Genomic DNA, 14,231 nt, shown 5'->3' on the forward strand with positions numbered 1-14,231 from the left:
AGGAGGTTGCACAAGCCAGCAAAGAGACTACGCCAGCCACTCCAATTCCACTATAGGTAGATGAACCATCAAATCTGACTGAAATGGTTGTTGAACAGGGTCAAGATGAAAAGGGTAAGGCTAAGATAAATGAACAAGCTGCAGAGCAGGTGGTGCCTCTTGTGCCATAGAACCCCAACAGAGAGAAGCCAGCAAACAGTGCACAAAGGGTGATACCGGCACCATTCCCTCAGAGACTGGTAAAACAAAAGAAGGAAGATCAATACAAGAAATTCATGGAGATGCTGCGTCAAATTCAGTTGAATATTCCTTTGATGGATGCCTTGAGGGAGATGTCAGGTTATGCGAAGATGATGAAAGACCTAATGTCGCGGAAGTTTGATTTTCAGGACCTATCCACAGTGACTCTGACGCAGACCTGCAGCGCAGTAGTGACCAAACCGATGGCTCAAAAGAAGTCATACCCAGGTAGCTTCACTATTCCATACACGATTGGGAGTTATGCATTTGCAAAGGCATTATGTGATTTGGGAGCCAACATAAATTTGATGCCTCTGGCTGTATACACCAAACTGGGCATTGGCAAACCTAGACCGACTTCGATGTTGCTGCAGCTGGCTGACCGCATGGTAAAAAGGCCTACTGGGATTCTTGATGATGTGTTGGTGCAAGTGGGGAAGTTCGTGTTCCCTACAGACTTTGTTATTCTGGACTGTCAGGTAGATGAGGAGACACCTATTATTTTAGGTAGGCCATTTTTGGCCACTGGGAGAGCACTAATCGATTGTGAGACTGGGGAATTAAAAATGAGACTGAACGATGAAGAAGTCATATTCAATGTTCAGCAATCTATGAGGAGACCCAGTGAATATGCTAATTGCTCTCTAGTGGAGGCAATGGATGTTATTCTGTAAGAAGATGATGTGACCCTGACTGCTAAAGATCCATTGGAGGCATGTCTGACAAATTTAGAAGAGATGGATGGTGAAGGGTTAGTTGAGTGGGTCATGGCACTTGAAGGCCAAAGATTCTGGAAAAGGGACCCTCAGTTCGAGTCTCTGGAGCTAGAAAAAAGGGCTACACCTCCAGCAAAGCCATCAGTAGAGGAACCACCCAAGCTAGAGCTGAAGTCGCTCCCAGCTCATCTCAGGTACGTTTTCTTAGGCCCTGATTCTACTTTGTCTGTTATTATATCATCCGGTTTGCTAGATGCGCAGGTAGAACAGCTCTTACAGGTACTGCAGGAAAGTAAGACTGCCATTGGCTGGACCATGGCAGACATAAAGGGTATCAGCCCAGCCTTCTGTATACACAAGATTCTCATGGAAGAAGGGTAAAAACCTTCTAGAGAACATCAACGAAGGCTGAACCCGAACATGAAAGAGGTAGTAAAGAAGGAAGTGATCAAATGGTTAGATGCGGGGATCATCTTCCCCATCTCTAATAGCAATTTCAGCCCTGTCTAATGTGTGCCGAAAAAGAGGGGAATGACTGTTGTGCAAAATGAGAACAATGAGTTGATCTCAACTCGCACAGTCACGGGATGGCGGATTTGCATGGATTACCAAAAATTGAATACTTCCACCCGGAAGGACCACTTCCCCATGCCTTTCATTGACCAAATGTTGGACAGGCTGGCCGGGCGCTCGCACTTTTATTTCTTGGATGGTTATTTGAGGTACAATCAGATATCAATAGCCCCCGAAGATAGAGAGAAAACATTCTTCACTTGTCCGTATGACATCTTCGCCTTTCGGAAAATGCCTTTTGGGCTTTGCAATGCACCGACAACATTTCAACGGTGCATGTTAGCTATTTTCACAGACATGGTGGAGGATAGTATGGAGGTCTTTATGGATGATTTCTCAGTGGTGGGAGATTCATTCGAGGACTATCTTCACAACTTAAGAAGAGTGCTCAAAAAATGTGTGGAGACAAATTTAGTGTTGAACTGGGAGAAGTGTCATTTTATGGTACAGGAAGGGATAGTCTTGGAATATCGAGTGTCCAGTAAAGGAATTGAGGTCGACCATGCTAAAGTTGACGTGATTGAAAAACTACCACCGCCCACTTCGGTAAAGGCGGTGAGAAGTTTCCTTGGGCACGCCGGGTTCTACAAGCGATTCATAAAAGATTTCTCCAAAATTACTAACCCATTATGCAAACTCCTTGAAAAGGATCACCCCTTTGTGTTTTCTAATGATTGTAGGTTGGCATTTGAGGAGCTGAAGAAGAGATTGGTGACTACACCCATCATTGTTGCACCCAACTGGGAGCAACCATTTGAGCTCATGTACGACGCAAGTGACTACGCCATAGGAGCAGTCTTGGGGCAGCGACAGGGTAAACACTGATGCACCCGATTTATTATGAAAGTAGAACGCTGAGCGGTGCACAACTCAATTACATTGTGACGGAAAAGGAGATGTTGGTTGTTGTTTTTGCATTTGACAACCAGGTCATACTTGATTGGCTGAAAGTTATTGTTTACACTGACCATGTGGCAATTAGGTACCTGATAGAAAAGAAGGAGTCGGAGCCATGCTTGATTCGTTGGGTTCTGCTATTACAAGAATTCGATCTGGAAATACGTGATCGAAAAGGGACAGAGAACCAAGTAGCTGACCACCTCTCAAGGTTGGAAGGAGCTGAAAAGAAGGTAGAGGTTGAGGATATAACAAAGACATTGCCGGATGAACAATTACTAGCAATGACAATGGAGGAGGCACCTTGGTATGCTGATATTGCTAATTATTTAGCAAGTGATATTGTACCTCATGAACTCTCCTCAATTCAAAAGAAAAAGTTCTTTTGTGATTGTCGATATTATTATTGGGATGAACCTCTATTGTTTAAAATATGTGTAGATAACATGATCCGGCGGTGTATCCCCGAGAAAGATCAACATTCTGTTTTGCAGGCTTGCCATGCTTCACCATATGGTGGACACTTTGGAGGAATTCGGACAACAGCTAAGGTGTTGGAGTCAGGCTTGTACTGGCCTACTCTATTCAAGGATGCCTATGCTTGGGTTAAAAGCTGCGATGATTGCCAAAGACTGGCAACATATCTCGTAGACACGAGATGCCAATGACCACAATTCAAGAGGTGGAGATTTTTGACATGTGGGGGATTGACTTTATGGGGCCATTTGTCAGCTTGTATGGTAACAAGTACATATTGGTAGCAGTTGACTATGTCTCCAAGTGGGTCGAAGCAGTGTCTCTCACGACCAATGATGTTAAAGGGGTACTAGGTTTTCTGAAGAAGAACATTTTCACGCGTTTTGGTACCCCAAGAGCTATACTCAGTGATGGAGGAACCCATTTTTGCAATAGAGCATTCGCACGGCTGTTGGAAAAATATGGAGTTCATCATAAAGTGACCACCCCGTACCACCCACAATCGAGCGGGCAAGTTGAAGTGTCCAACAGGGAGATTAAAAGTGTCCTCACAAAAACAGTGAATGCAACAAGGACTGACTGGGCAAAGAAATTGGATGATGCATTGTGGGCGTACCGCACAGCCTTCAAAACCCCAATTGGTATGTCACCGTACAAGTTGGTGTTTGGCAAGGCATGCCACCTCCCAGTTGAGCTAGAGCATAAAGCACTTTGGGCATTGCGGCAGTTAAACTTAGACATGGAGACAACAGGTACTAACAGAATCACTGTGTTACATGAGCTAGAGGAATTCAGGTTTCAGGCCTTTAAGAGTGCTAGATTATACAAAGAAAGGATGAAATTAATGCATGATAAGCATATCTTGGATTAAAACTTCAAACCCGGAGATCTAGTGTTGTTATACAACTCGAGATTGAGATTGTTCCCAGGTAAGTTAAAGTCCCGATAGTCAGGACCCTTCAGAGTGGTGCAATTGTTCTTAAGTGGAGCTGTAGAGATTGAATCAGAAGATGGGACAAACAAGTTCACAGTAAATGGGCAAAGGTTGAAACATTACCTTGGAATGGCTGAAGAAAAAAGGGATAGAGTGGTAATCACTTTGGAAGAGCCCCAGTACGCGGATGAGGAATGATGATCAAATGCTTGCATCGTACCGCGACGTTAAATCAGGCACTGCGTGGGAGGCAACCCACGAGTGTGTTGTTAGTGTGTTCATGTAACTTCATATATATATATATATATATGAAAACAACGCTAGCACCGCGACCACGGTGAACCGCGGTAAACCACGGTGGAAGGCAAACATTCTGCCTCAGATTTTTCACCTCACTACGACCGCGATGGATCGTGGTAAACCGCGGTGAAGCGTGAACTTTCTGCCTCAAATTTTTAAACCCACCGCGGTCACGGTGGACCACGGTCGACCGCGGTGGGTCCTAGGTAATTTTAATTTTTTTTATTTTTTTCATTTTTCTTATTTCTTTTCCTCATCTTTTAATTCTACAGCCCAAACTTCCCCTCTTAAACCCAACATACCCGACCCCCTCCCCCATATTTCCAATTTCTCTCTCTCTCTAAACCCTAACCCCTCAAATACTCTCTTCTTCTTCCCTCATACTAACATCCCCCACCTCCATTCCTCTCCCCATTCGTCAACTACGGTATGTTCCTCACCTCTTCTTTCTCTTTTCTTTAGTATTGTGTTGTAGTTTATGTAATTTTATATTGTGTTGGGATTAATTGTTGGCATACTCTTTTTCTTCTTGTTTTTACTTTTAAATTTCATTTTTGAGTTTGATTGGTGAAGGGGTTGTGCATTGCATGTTTGAAAGGTGTTATTGGTGAGTGATTGAATGAAGTAAGTGTGGGGTGTGTTGGTGTGGTATTATACTTGATTGGGGAGAAGCTTTGATATACCCATGAGGGCTATATGTGTCTGGATAGTGCCCTGCTCACAAGGTATTTGGGAAATTGCCCCAATGGAGATATAAGGAGCTATTGTGACATGGTTATGGTGAAGTCTAAGTAACCATCCATAGTCACATATTTTGCGCACTCACTAATAGGCGTTTCGTTGTATGACAGGTACAATGAGTTCTTCCAGGAAGCAACGTAACATCGGACCCTCTACTAGTGGACCGGGAGGCTCTTCACGAGCTAGGAGCCAAGCCAGTGCACCTCAGTTCGATAGCACTCGGTTTGTATCCAGAGCAGCGGAGGATAGGTACAACCAGAAAGCAGCTAAGAAGTTACAACCTGAGGTGCACATTGATCGAACGGCTTTAGAGGTGGAATGCCCCAACATGTTTAATGGGCTGAGGCGGTGTTAGCTGGACATCTTCTTCGAGGTACCGGAGGAGGCTAATGTTCAACTAGTAAGGGAGTTCTATGCAAACTTGCCAGAACATGAGAATAGGGTTGTGATGGTGCGCAATACCCCGGTAAATGCATCCCTTGATACTATCCGCACGGTATACAGGCTGCCTGTGTTTTGGGGTGAATTTGATCCTTATCGTACTTTTAGCGGAACACGGGCCTTGTGGAGCACTCTTATTGATACTATCTGTGTGCCGGATGGAGAACACCTATGGATCAAGCACAGGATTACTCTCAACTCCCACTGTCTGAATTGGGAGGTTAAGTGTTGGCTCACCATTGTCAACAGTGGATTGTTGTCATCTAGCAACACGATAGATATTAATCTACCACAGGCGTCGGCAATCCACTGTTTCATGTCCTACAGTGATTTTGATGTGGCCCGGCTCATCCATGAAGAGATGTTCATTATATCACCTGATCTAACCAAGGGCCACTACTTCCCTTCGCTGATCACCCGGCTGTGCCGTATTGCTCGAGTCCCTGAAGACTCTTGGGTTGATGGGAGATTGCCAATAAAAGCCCAGTTCCAGGCGAGAAAAATTGGAATTGGATGAGAGCCGGTGGTGAATGTTGATGACTCTGATGATGATGATGCTGAGGTTCCCCCTCCTCCGAGAGCTGATGTGGCAGGCCCATCACAGCCCTACCGAAGCACCCGTATGCCTGCTTTGGAGCAGGATATGGCTGGGTTGCGTACCTCAGTCACTGATTTAGGTGTCCGTGTTGATGCAGTGGCTGAGAGGCAAGTGAAATCGGAGAAGAAATTCTTGGGCTGGTTGAAAGTGCTGGGACGTGCATGCAACATGAACCCAGACACTCTCTCCGATCAGGAGTGAGCCTTTAGGAAGTTCCTTAACCTCACTGTTCTTTAAATTTTAAGCCATGGGGACATGTCTTCATTTTAAGTGTGGGGTGGGGATATTTCATTGTATGTTTGTAATTGTAATAATTGACTATTTAATTTTGCTTGTTTTGTCTTGCCTTGATTGTTTTGATGTAGAGTAATAGTTCATTAGGAAAGCTAAAATAGTAAGTGACTTGTCTCAACAATGGATCTCTTTTGGCGGGGTTCTTGAGGGACTAAGTCGGAAAAAAAATTGGAATATGGAGACTCTTCCTGATGACGGATCCTTTAGACAATTTTCTTGAGGGAAGTAGTCTAGAGAAAAAGACCAAAAAGATTTTTTATTTTATTTTTAGGTAGTGTAGTAACTCCCCCTTGATTTTTCTTTGGGCCACGATTCTTTTCCAAGGGTTTAGCTTGAACCGGGTATAGGTAATTTTTTTTTTTGTTCTTTTTAGTTTTAGGTTAGGATTAATGGGCTACGAGCGAAAATCGATTTTTTACACTTGAACACAATAGACACTAGAGTATAACGTCTAGCTTCATTGGTTAAATCCTGTTAGAGTGCCTTAAAATTGTACGTTTGTATCTAACTTGAACATTCAAAAGAGAATGTCTTGATAAACCAATCCGGAGTGAGTCATGTGCCATGTGTGTGTGAGTTTTACTGTATTCCATGTTTCATATTTGATGCCTAGAACTTGCCCTGTGTGTTTGCAAAGCAAAATAGTAGTTTCTTTCAATTTTAGAAGTGATATAGGCATTTCTTTGTTGAGCCAGATATATAAAGTAAACCCACCTGAATGCAATACATCGTAGTTAACCCCGTTGAGCCTATAAGCTTATTTCTTTAGCAACCACATTGCGAACCTTACCCAATTGTTTGAATAGCTTGCCGTTTGAACCCTTTTACCTCCCAATAAGCACTTGAAAGGTAATGGAAATATGCAAAAGTAAAAGTGTGGGGTGGTTGTTTGGTTTTTGAGTGGAACCATTGAGATAGAGAAAAGGTGTGGAATTTGAAGCATAAAAGAAAAAGCACCACGAAAAAAAGAAAAAAGAAAAATATGGGTCATAAACGATTATAATGGTTGATAAGTAGTGGCTTGTACAAATTGCACCTAATGGATGGGGATGTTTTAAACAAATGAGGTGGAGTGTTTGGTTGGCACAACTATGATCTTTAAGTTTAATGTAATTGTATTAAAAGTGCTTGGGGAGATTAGTCACTATATCTAAATATATCCTACCCGTCCCTTAGCTTACATTACAACCAAGTAAAGTCCTATTGATCTTAGACTGAATGGGCTCAATTAGTAAAGTATTACACTACGGGCAAGCCTATGGTGCATCTTTGTGGCATGTGAACGTTCTTTCTGAGAGTGAGCGAATTTTGTCTATCTTAGTTCCTACTTGTTCTAATTATCGTTATATGTGGAACTACTCTCTTGTGTGATGTGAGGGCATGTGATCCACAAAGGAAAGGTAAGTCTTGACTCTTGTATAGAGTAGTTTGAGTAAGTACAAATGTTGCATGGTACAAAACGTTTGACTCTTGAGGTAAAAGTTGTTCACTACTAGGTGCAAATTTTTGTAAAATGTTCATGGTGTTAGTCGTTAAAGGAAAAGCTTAGGGAAGAAATTTTGATGGAGTGTGGTGAATTGCTCGAGGACTAGCAATGATTTAAGTGTGGGGTGTTGATAGTAGGTGATATAGTTGATATTTACACCTTAATATGACCATAATTTGTTGTTGTTTTATAGATAAATTGCCAACAAAATGCTCTAAATAGTGTTCTTTTGTTTAGCAGGGAATATTATATGAGAGGAAGCAACATGGAGTGTTTTGGAGGCGATAATGTGAAGAAAAACACCCACTCGAGAAGTACCCGAACACAAAGAAGCACAAATGGCCTGGGCAAGAAGGCCACCGCGACCGCGGTGAACCGCGGCAGGTTACTAAAGTGAGGCAGAAAGGTCAGCTTTCACCGCGGTCGACCGCGGGCGGTGCACTGTTCACGCAGCTGGAAGTTTGAGGACCAAAGTGTAATTTTAGGGAAACTTTTGTAAAACCCTGATAAGCTTTAGAAACTCGCCCAACTGAAGGGGGAAGCTAATTTTAGATTACTTTTGGTGGAAGATCAACAAAACATTAGAGTTTTTCTATCTCCTTTTAAGTCTTGCAATTTTACATTATGAACAATTTAGTAGTTTTCTCTTGTTTTGTTATGAGTAGCTAAATACTTATATAGGGTTGATGGAACCAATTGTTGGTTGAAGTTTTGACTCAAGTTGTTATAATCGAGCCGGATTTATGATATGATTGTTCAACTACGTTTTGTATGGTGATTAATTGAATGGGCCCTTGATTAATCGTGTCTAATTACCTTATGTTGCTTGAGAAAGAGTATTAGGTTAGACAGCGGTTGAACAATACCACTTTTGGGTAATTGAAGAGATTTATTACTTGAACTTAAAAGTGGGTTAGAGATAACAAAACTTTGGTGGGATACTTTAGAGTTGCCTAACTATTGTCAGCTAAAGTAGTTCGAGAGAATGATCTAGTAAATTATTGTAGTTGATCGAAAGATAATTACGATAACCCATAGCTCTTAATCCTCATAGAGTATTATGGCAAGATTATAGCGGAAGAGTCAGGACCTAAACTAGCAATTGGGGAAATCACTACCCTAGACCGTTTTACCATTGAATTATCTTTGTTTTAGCTTACCGTTGTTTTTAATAGTAGTCGAAGTAGTTAAACAAAAACCCAATCATTATTGATCAAAAATCTTGCATCTAGAGATTGATTGAGTTGATAATAACATTGCCGAAGAGGGTAATAGATAGGTAAGTTCCCTGAGGATTCGATTTCGGACTTAAAAACCGGATTATATTTGCAGCGACAGCTTTGTCCTTTAAAAGGCATAGTTGGGCGTTATCAGTCCCACTATATTTTATTTTCCACACATTAATTTCACTTTCTTCCCAAAATATTCCATCTTCACCAAACCTCTTCCTTCTGCCATTAATCCACCCCCTTTTCTACATAAACAATTACTACCAATAATGGTGTAAAAGCTTACAGCAATGGAGCTAGGTTCAATTTTTGCAGTGGAACTTTGTTCAACAATGGAACCTGGTTGAATTTTGCGTGCCTAAGCAAAAGATAGAAACAATGGAACCTGGTTCGACTTTTGCAGTGATCTAAGCAGCTACAAGACCTGAAGGCAAATCGCGAATCTTGCTGAAAATGCCTATTTCCATCATCCACTTCCAAACCCCAAAATTCTAAAACCCTAGCCTTAAATATGAAAGGCCCCGAATTGCTTGTCTTTTCTTCAAATCAGCAGTCGATACAAAATGGATGAACACAGTGATTTTGGTTCTTAAATTTTCTATTGGGTAACAACATTGGCTCGATACAAATTTCACAGGTAAAATTTTGATGTTCATTGGGTAATTCTGTCACTGCAATTTCTTGTACTTGGTTTTGTTCTGAATTATTTCGTCCATGTTTTTGCAGTATGTTTCCCATTATTAATGTGAGTGGTGTGTTTGATTTTGTTTTTTTTTTAGCAATTTCCCTCTTCTGCAAAATAGTTGCTGAAGAAAATTGGAGACAAGGAGGAAGGGCTGGCAGTGCTTCATAGAGATGGTGATTAAAGGAGCTTTTTCCATAATTATTCTTCTTCTTTCTTTTTTAAATTATTATTATTGCTTTTTTTTTTGTTTTTGTCTTATAATAGGTGGCAAATATTTTAATTAAAATTACACATAGCATTTTCTCATTTGTTCGTTTGATATGGATCCGAGAGTGTATTTCACGCGAGGTGGGCTGATGAGGTCGGGTGTTTAATTGACCTACTTTATTGAAGGCTTGAAGTGTCCAACTGAAAATGGGGTCAGTTAAGGTGTCTAGCCCATTGAGGACAACTTGAAGGGGCCGTTTATATATTTCTCCATTTGAAAACTCTACTATAATTGAACTAGAATAAAAGATAGACACTTGGAAGTGGTTCTTCTATCTGGTTCATATAGCTTCAGGTTCGTATACTTGAATCATACAAGAATTACTTGGAAAATGCCTTGATATTTTGCTCTCAACTCACGTTTAACTTCAATGTTTGTGTGTGCCTGTAAAGTGAGAATATCCTGTAAGTTATAGAGTTAGTAGAATAGGAAATAACTAGATTTCCAATGTATACTCTTCCTTGGTGGAAGAGTTCTAGTTAAATCCAACTTCTAACTCCTTCCTTATCTTGGATAGTGTTATCTTTGAGTAAGGAGTCATTCTCCTTATCAATTATGCAACCTTTTCGATCAGGATATATTAGATATAACAAGTTAAGCTTATCTCCCTCACGTGCATCCCTTATGCTTGAATCAGCCTGTGTCTGTGTACACTATGGTTGGACCTAGTTCATAGAATTTAAGGGTCCACCAAACTCTATAGAGAACCAGGTTCTCTATCAGTTCCCACAATAAGCAATAGACTATAAAACCAAACAATATAGGGAACCAGGTTCTCTATCTACTCCCATAGTAAATCGGCAGTAAATAAAGAACACACGATATTTACGTGAAAAACTCCCAGCTCATGGGATTAAAAACCACGACCTACCCTTGTAGGATTTCAACTTCACTAATGAGCAAACTTTAGATTGCAACATATTGTAACCTAGGAATTAACCTCTTAATCCCTCATTAACTTATAACAACTCTATTACAAGCCACTTTGTAATAACTCTATTACAAAGACTTTACAACTCGACTATACTAGCGAAGACACAAACACAAGGGTTTATGATTTACAAAGGGTTTCCTACACAATGCTTATAACTAAGCTAAGTAGGAGTTAATGAAGGTGTTGGTTTATGTTTAGTCAACAATGGCATGCCAATTGGAAGAGTTGGTGGAAAGAGTTGGTGTGGATGCTAGGAGGAAGCTTCCTCCTTTGATGTCACCCATGACATCAAGAGGAGGTAGTTTGATGTCACCAATTACATCAAGAGGAGGTCTTTACCTCTATAAATAGATGTACTCCTTCATTTGTAGAAACCATCCCAAAATAATACAAAACATTGTAGTGAGTAGAGAGTTAAGAGAGAAATTCTCTTAAGTGTAATTGGGAAATCTCCCCTTCCTTTGTTAATATTAAAAGGGCAATTGTTCTCTGGTGGACGTAGGATTATTTTGATCCGAACCACGTTAAATCTTGTGTTCTTTATTTTACGTTTCAGCTAACAATTGGTGTCAGAGCGACGGGATTCTTTAACGATCCAAGGAGGAAGAACAAGCAAATATGAGTTCCATGAAGTTTGAAATTGATAGATTCAATGGACGCAACAACTTCAATATCTGGAAGATCCAGATGATGGCGTTACTGCGGAGAGAAGGTTCAATCCATGCTATTGACGGAAAGTATCCTACGGATATATCAGCCCCCGACAAGGAGAAGATTGAAGGGGATGCATTGAGTGCAATCCAACTATCCCTTGCACCTAACGTACTTTGTGAAGTGAGTACGGGTACCGAAGAGACGGCCAAATAGTTGTGGGAAAGGCTAGAAGGGCTATACCAAGACCGATCAGTGACAACAAGAATTTTGTTACAACGGCGTCTTCACACATTTAAGATGGGGTCAGGTACTTCGTTACAAGATCATTTAGATGCGTTTAATAAACTTGTCATGGACTTACAGATTGCAGGAATTAAAAGGGAGGAGGAGACGCTTGCATGTGCTTTGTTATTTTCATTGACTTCAGGATATCGTGATATTGAGAATTCAATGATGTATAGCAAGGAGCCTATCAAGCTTGAGCAAGTGCGGCAGGCACTTAACTCTAGTGATGTGCGGAGGCACATTGAAGGAGATAGAGATGACCAGGCAAGTGGCCTCTTTGTAAGAGGCCGGACTAGCCAACAGGGAAAGAGCAAATCAAAGCACAGATCAAAGTCTCGTGTGAACAAGAAGAATACAGAGTGTTGGGGTTGTGGAAAGAAGGGGCACTTTGAACGAGATTGCCCAATGTCAAAGTCCAAGGAAAAGGCGAGTGCATCTACAGTTGAACAGGTACATAATTTTGATAATGATTATGTACTAACAACATCGTGTAATAATAATAGTAGTTATGAAAACAAATGGGTGTTAGACTCTGCTTGTACTCTGCATATGACGTTCCGAAAAGACTGGTTTAGCAGCTACGAGAAAAGTGGAGGAACCGTAGTAATGGGCAATAATGCAACTTGTGCAATAGTTGGCATTGGCTCAGTTCGGGTTCGCTGCCATGATGGAATCGTGAGGACTATTACACAAGTCAGTCATGTTCCTGATCTGAAGAAGAATTTAATCTCCTTGGGTACTCTGGATGAACAAGGCTACAGGTACATGAGCGAAGCAGGAACTATGAAGGTTACTAAAGGTTCTTTAGTCATGTTGAAAGGCAAGCTGGAGAACGGCCTTTACACATTGGCCGGAAGCACCATTGTTGGCTCTGCAAATGCATCTACAGTGCAGTTATCTAATGATGACAAGGCAAGACTATGGCACATGAGACTGGGTCATATGAGCGCACGTGGACTGGAGATGTTGAGCAATCGTAAACTTTTGGAAGGTGAGAAGATCAGCACGCTTGACTTCTGTGAGCACTGCGTTCTAGGGAAGCAGAAGAAGGTCAGCTTCAGCACTGGCAAACACAAGACAAGAGGAGTGCTAGACTACATCCATTCAGATTTATGGGGTCCTTCTAAACTTCCATCGAAGGGCGGAAAGAGGTATCTTCTCATTTTTATTGATGATTTCTCACGAAAGGTTTGGGTGTATTTTTTGAAGGCAAAAAGTGATGCTTTTGAAGCATTTAAAGAGTGGAAGATTTTGGTTGAAAATCAAATGGAGCGGAAAATCAAGTATCTTCGCACAGACAATGGCTTGGAGTTTTGCAATGAAGAGTTTAATGAATTCTGCAAGGTTCATGGGATCTCAAGACATAGGACTGTCAGGCATACCCCACAGCAGAATGGAGTTGCCGAGAGAATGAACAGAACTCTTCTTGAAAAGGCTCGTTGTATGCTCCTACAAGCCAAAATGTCCAAAGTATTTTGGGCTGAAGCAGTTCACACTGCTGCTCATATTGTCAATCGATCTCCAGCATCGGCAATTGACTTTAAGACTCCGAATGAGGTATGGTCAGGTGAACCCTCTAACTATTCATACTTACGAGTATTTGGGTGTCCAACTTATTATCACGTTAATGAAGGAAAGCTTGAACCAAGGGCTAAGAAGGCCATATTCGTAGGGTATGTGGATGGAGTAAAAGGGTACAAACTTTGGTGTTTGTCTTTACTCAAATTTATAGTTAGTAGAGATGTTACCTTCGATGAATCCTCTATACTTGATCCTCGTAAAGTTTCCGTGGAGTTTTCAGGAAACAAGAACAACGAGCCGGTGGAGCTTACCAAGGAAAAGGATCAAGAGACTCAGGTTAAAGATGAGTCAGAAGATGTAGGCCTTGAAGAACTTGCTGTCAATGAACCATACACAATTGCAAAGGGGAGGGAGAAGAGGCAGACACGAGAACCGAAACGCCTTATAAATCAAGCAAACTTGATTGCATATGCGTTCGTAGCTGCACAAGAAGAGATTAAAGATCTGGAGCCCTCCTCGTATATTGAAGCAACTTCTTGCAAGAATGTCGCACAATGGCGGTTAGCCATGACTGAAGAGATGGAGTCTCTTCACAAGAATCAGACATGGGTCTTAGTGAAAAGACAAAAGGGGAAGAGGACAGTTGGATGCAAGTGGGTCTACCGAAAGAAAGAGGGAATTCCTAAAGTGGAAGATGCTAGGTTGAAGGCGAGATTGGTTGCAAAAGGTTTCAGCCAAAAGGAGGGAATTGACTACAATGAGATTTTCTCTCCGGTCATGAAGCATAGCTCAATTCGCGTGTTACTAGCATTGGTTGCACAATTTGACTTGGAGCTTCAACAGCTTGATGTCAAAACTGCTTTCTTACACGGTGATCTAGAAGAGACAATCTATATGGATCAACCTGAAGGTTTCCTAGTTGAGGGAAAAGAAGATCACGTATGCCAACTAAAGAAGT

At 41.4% G+C, this 14,231-nt stretch overlaps 1 protein-coding gene across 1 annotated transcript; it reads left to right on the forward strand.

The window, feature by feature from the left end:
- The first annotated feature begins 275 nt into the window (after positions 1-275).
- On the forward strand, positions 276-914 carry LOC142176226 (uncharacterized). The gene has a single exon (XM_075243347.1). The coding sequence runs from the start codon at positions 276-278 to the stop codon at positions 912-914; it is 639 nt and encodes a 212-aa protein (XP_075099448.1).
- The last annotated feature ends 13,317 nt before the right edge of the window (positions 915-14,231 follow it).

Source organism: Nicotiana tabacum, chromosome 22, assembly GCF_000715075.1.
Source record: "Nicotiana tabacum cultivar K326 chromosome 22, ASM71507v2, whole genome shotgun sequence".
Classification (NCBI taxonomy): domain Eukaryota; kingdom Viridiplantae; phylum Streptophyta; class Magnoliopsida; order Solanales; family Solanaceae; genus Nicotiana; species Nicotiana tabacum.

Coding starts and splice junctions, on each gene's coding strand:
- LOC142176226 (XM_075243347.1), top strand. CDS start 276: ATGGAGATGCTGCGTCAAATTCAGTTGAATATTCCTTTGATGGATGCC.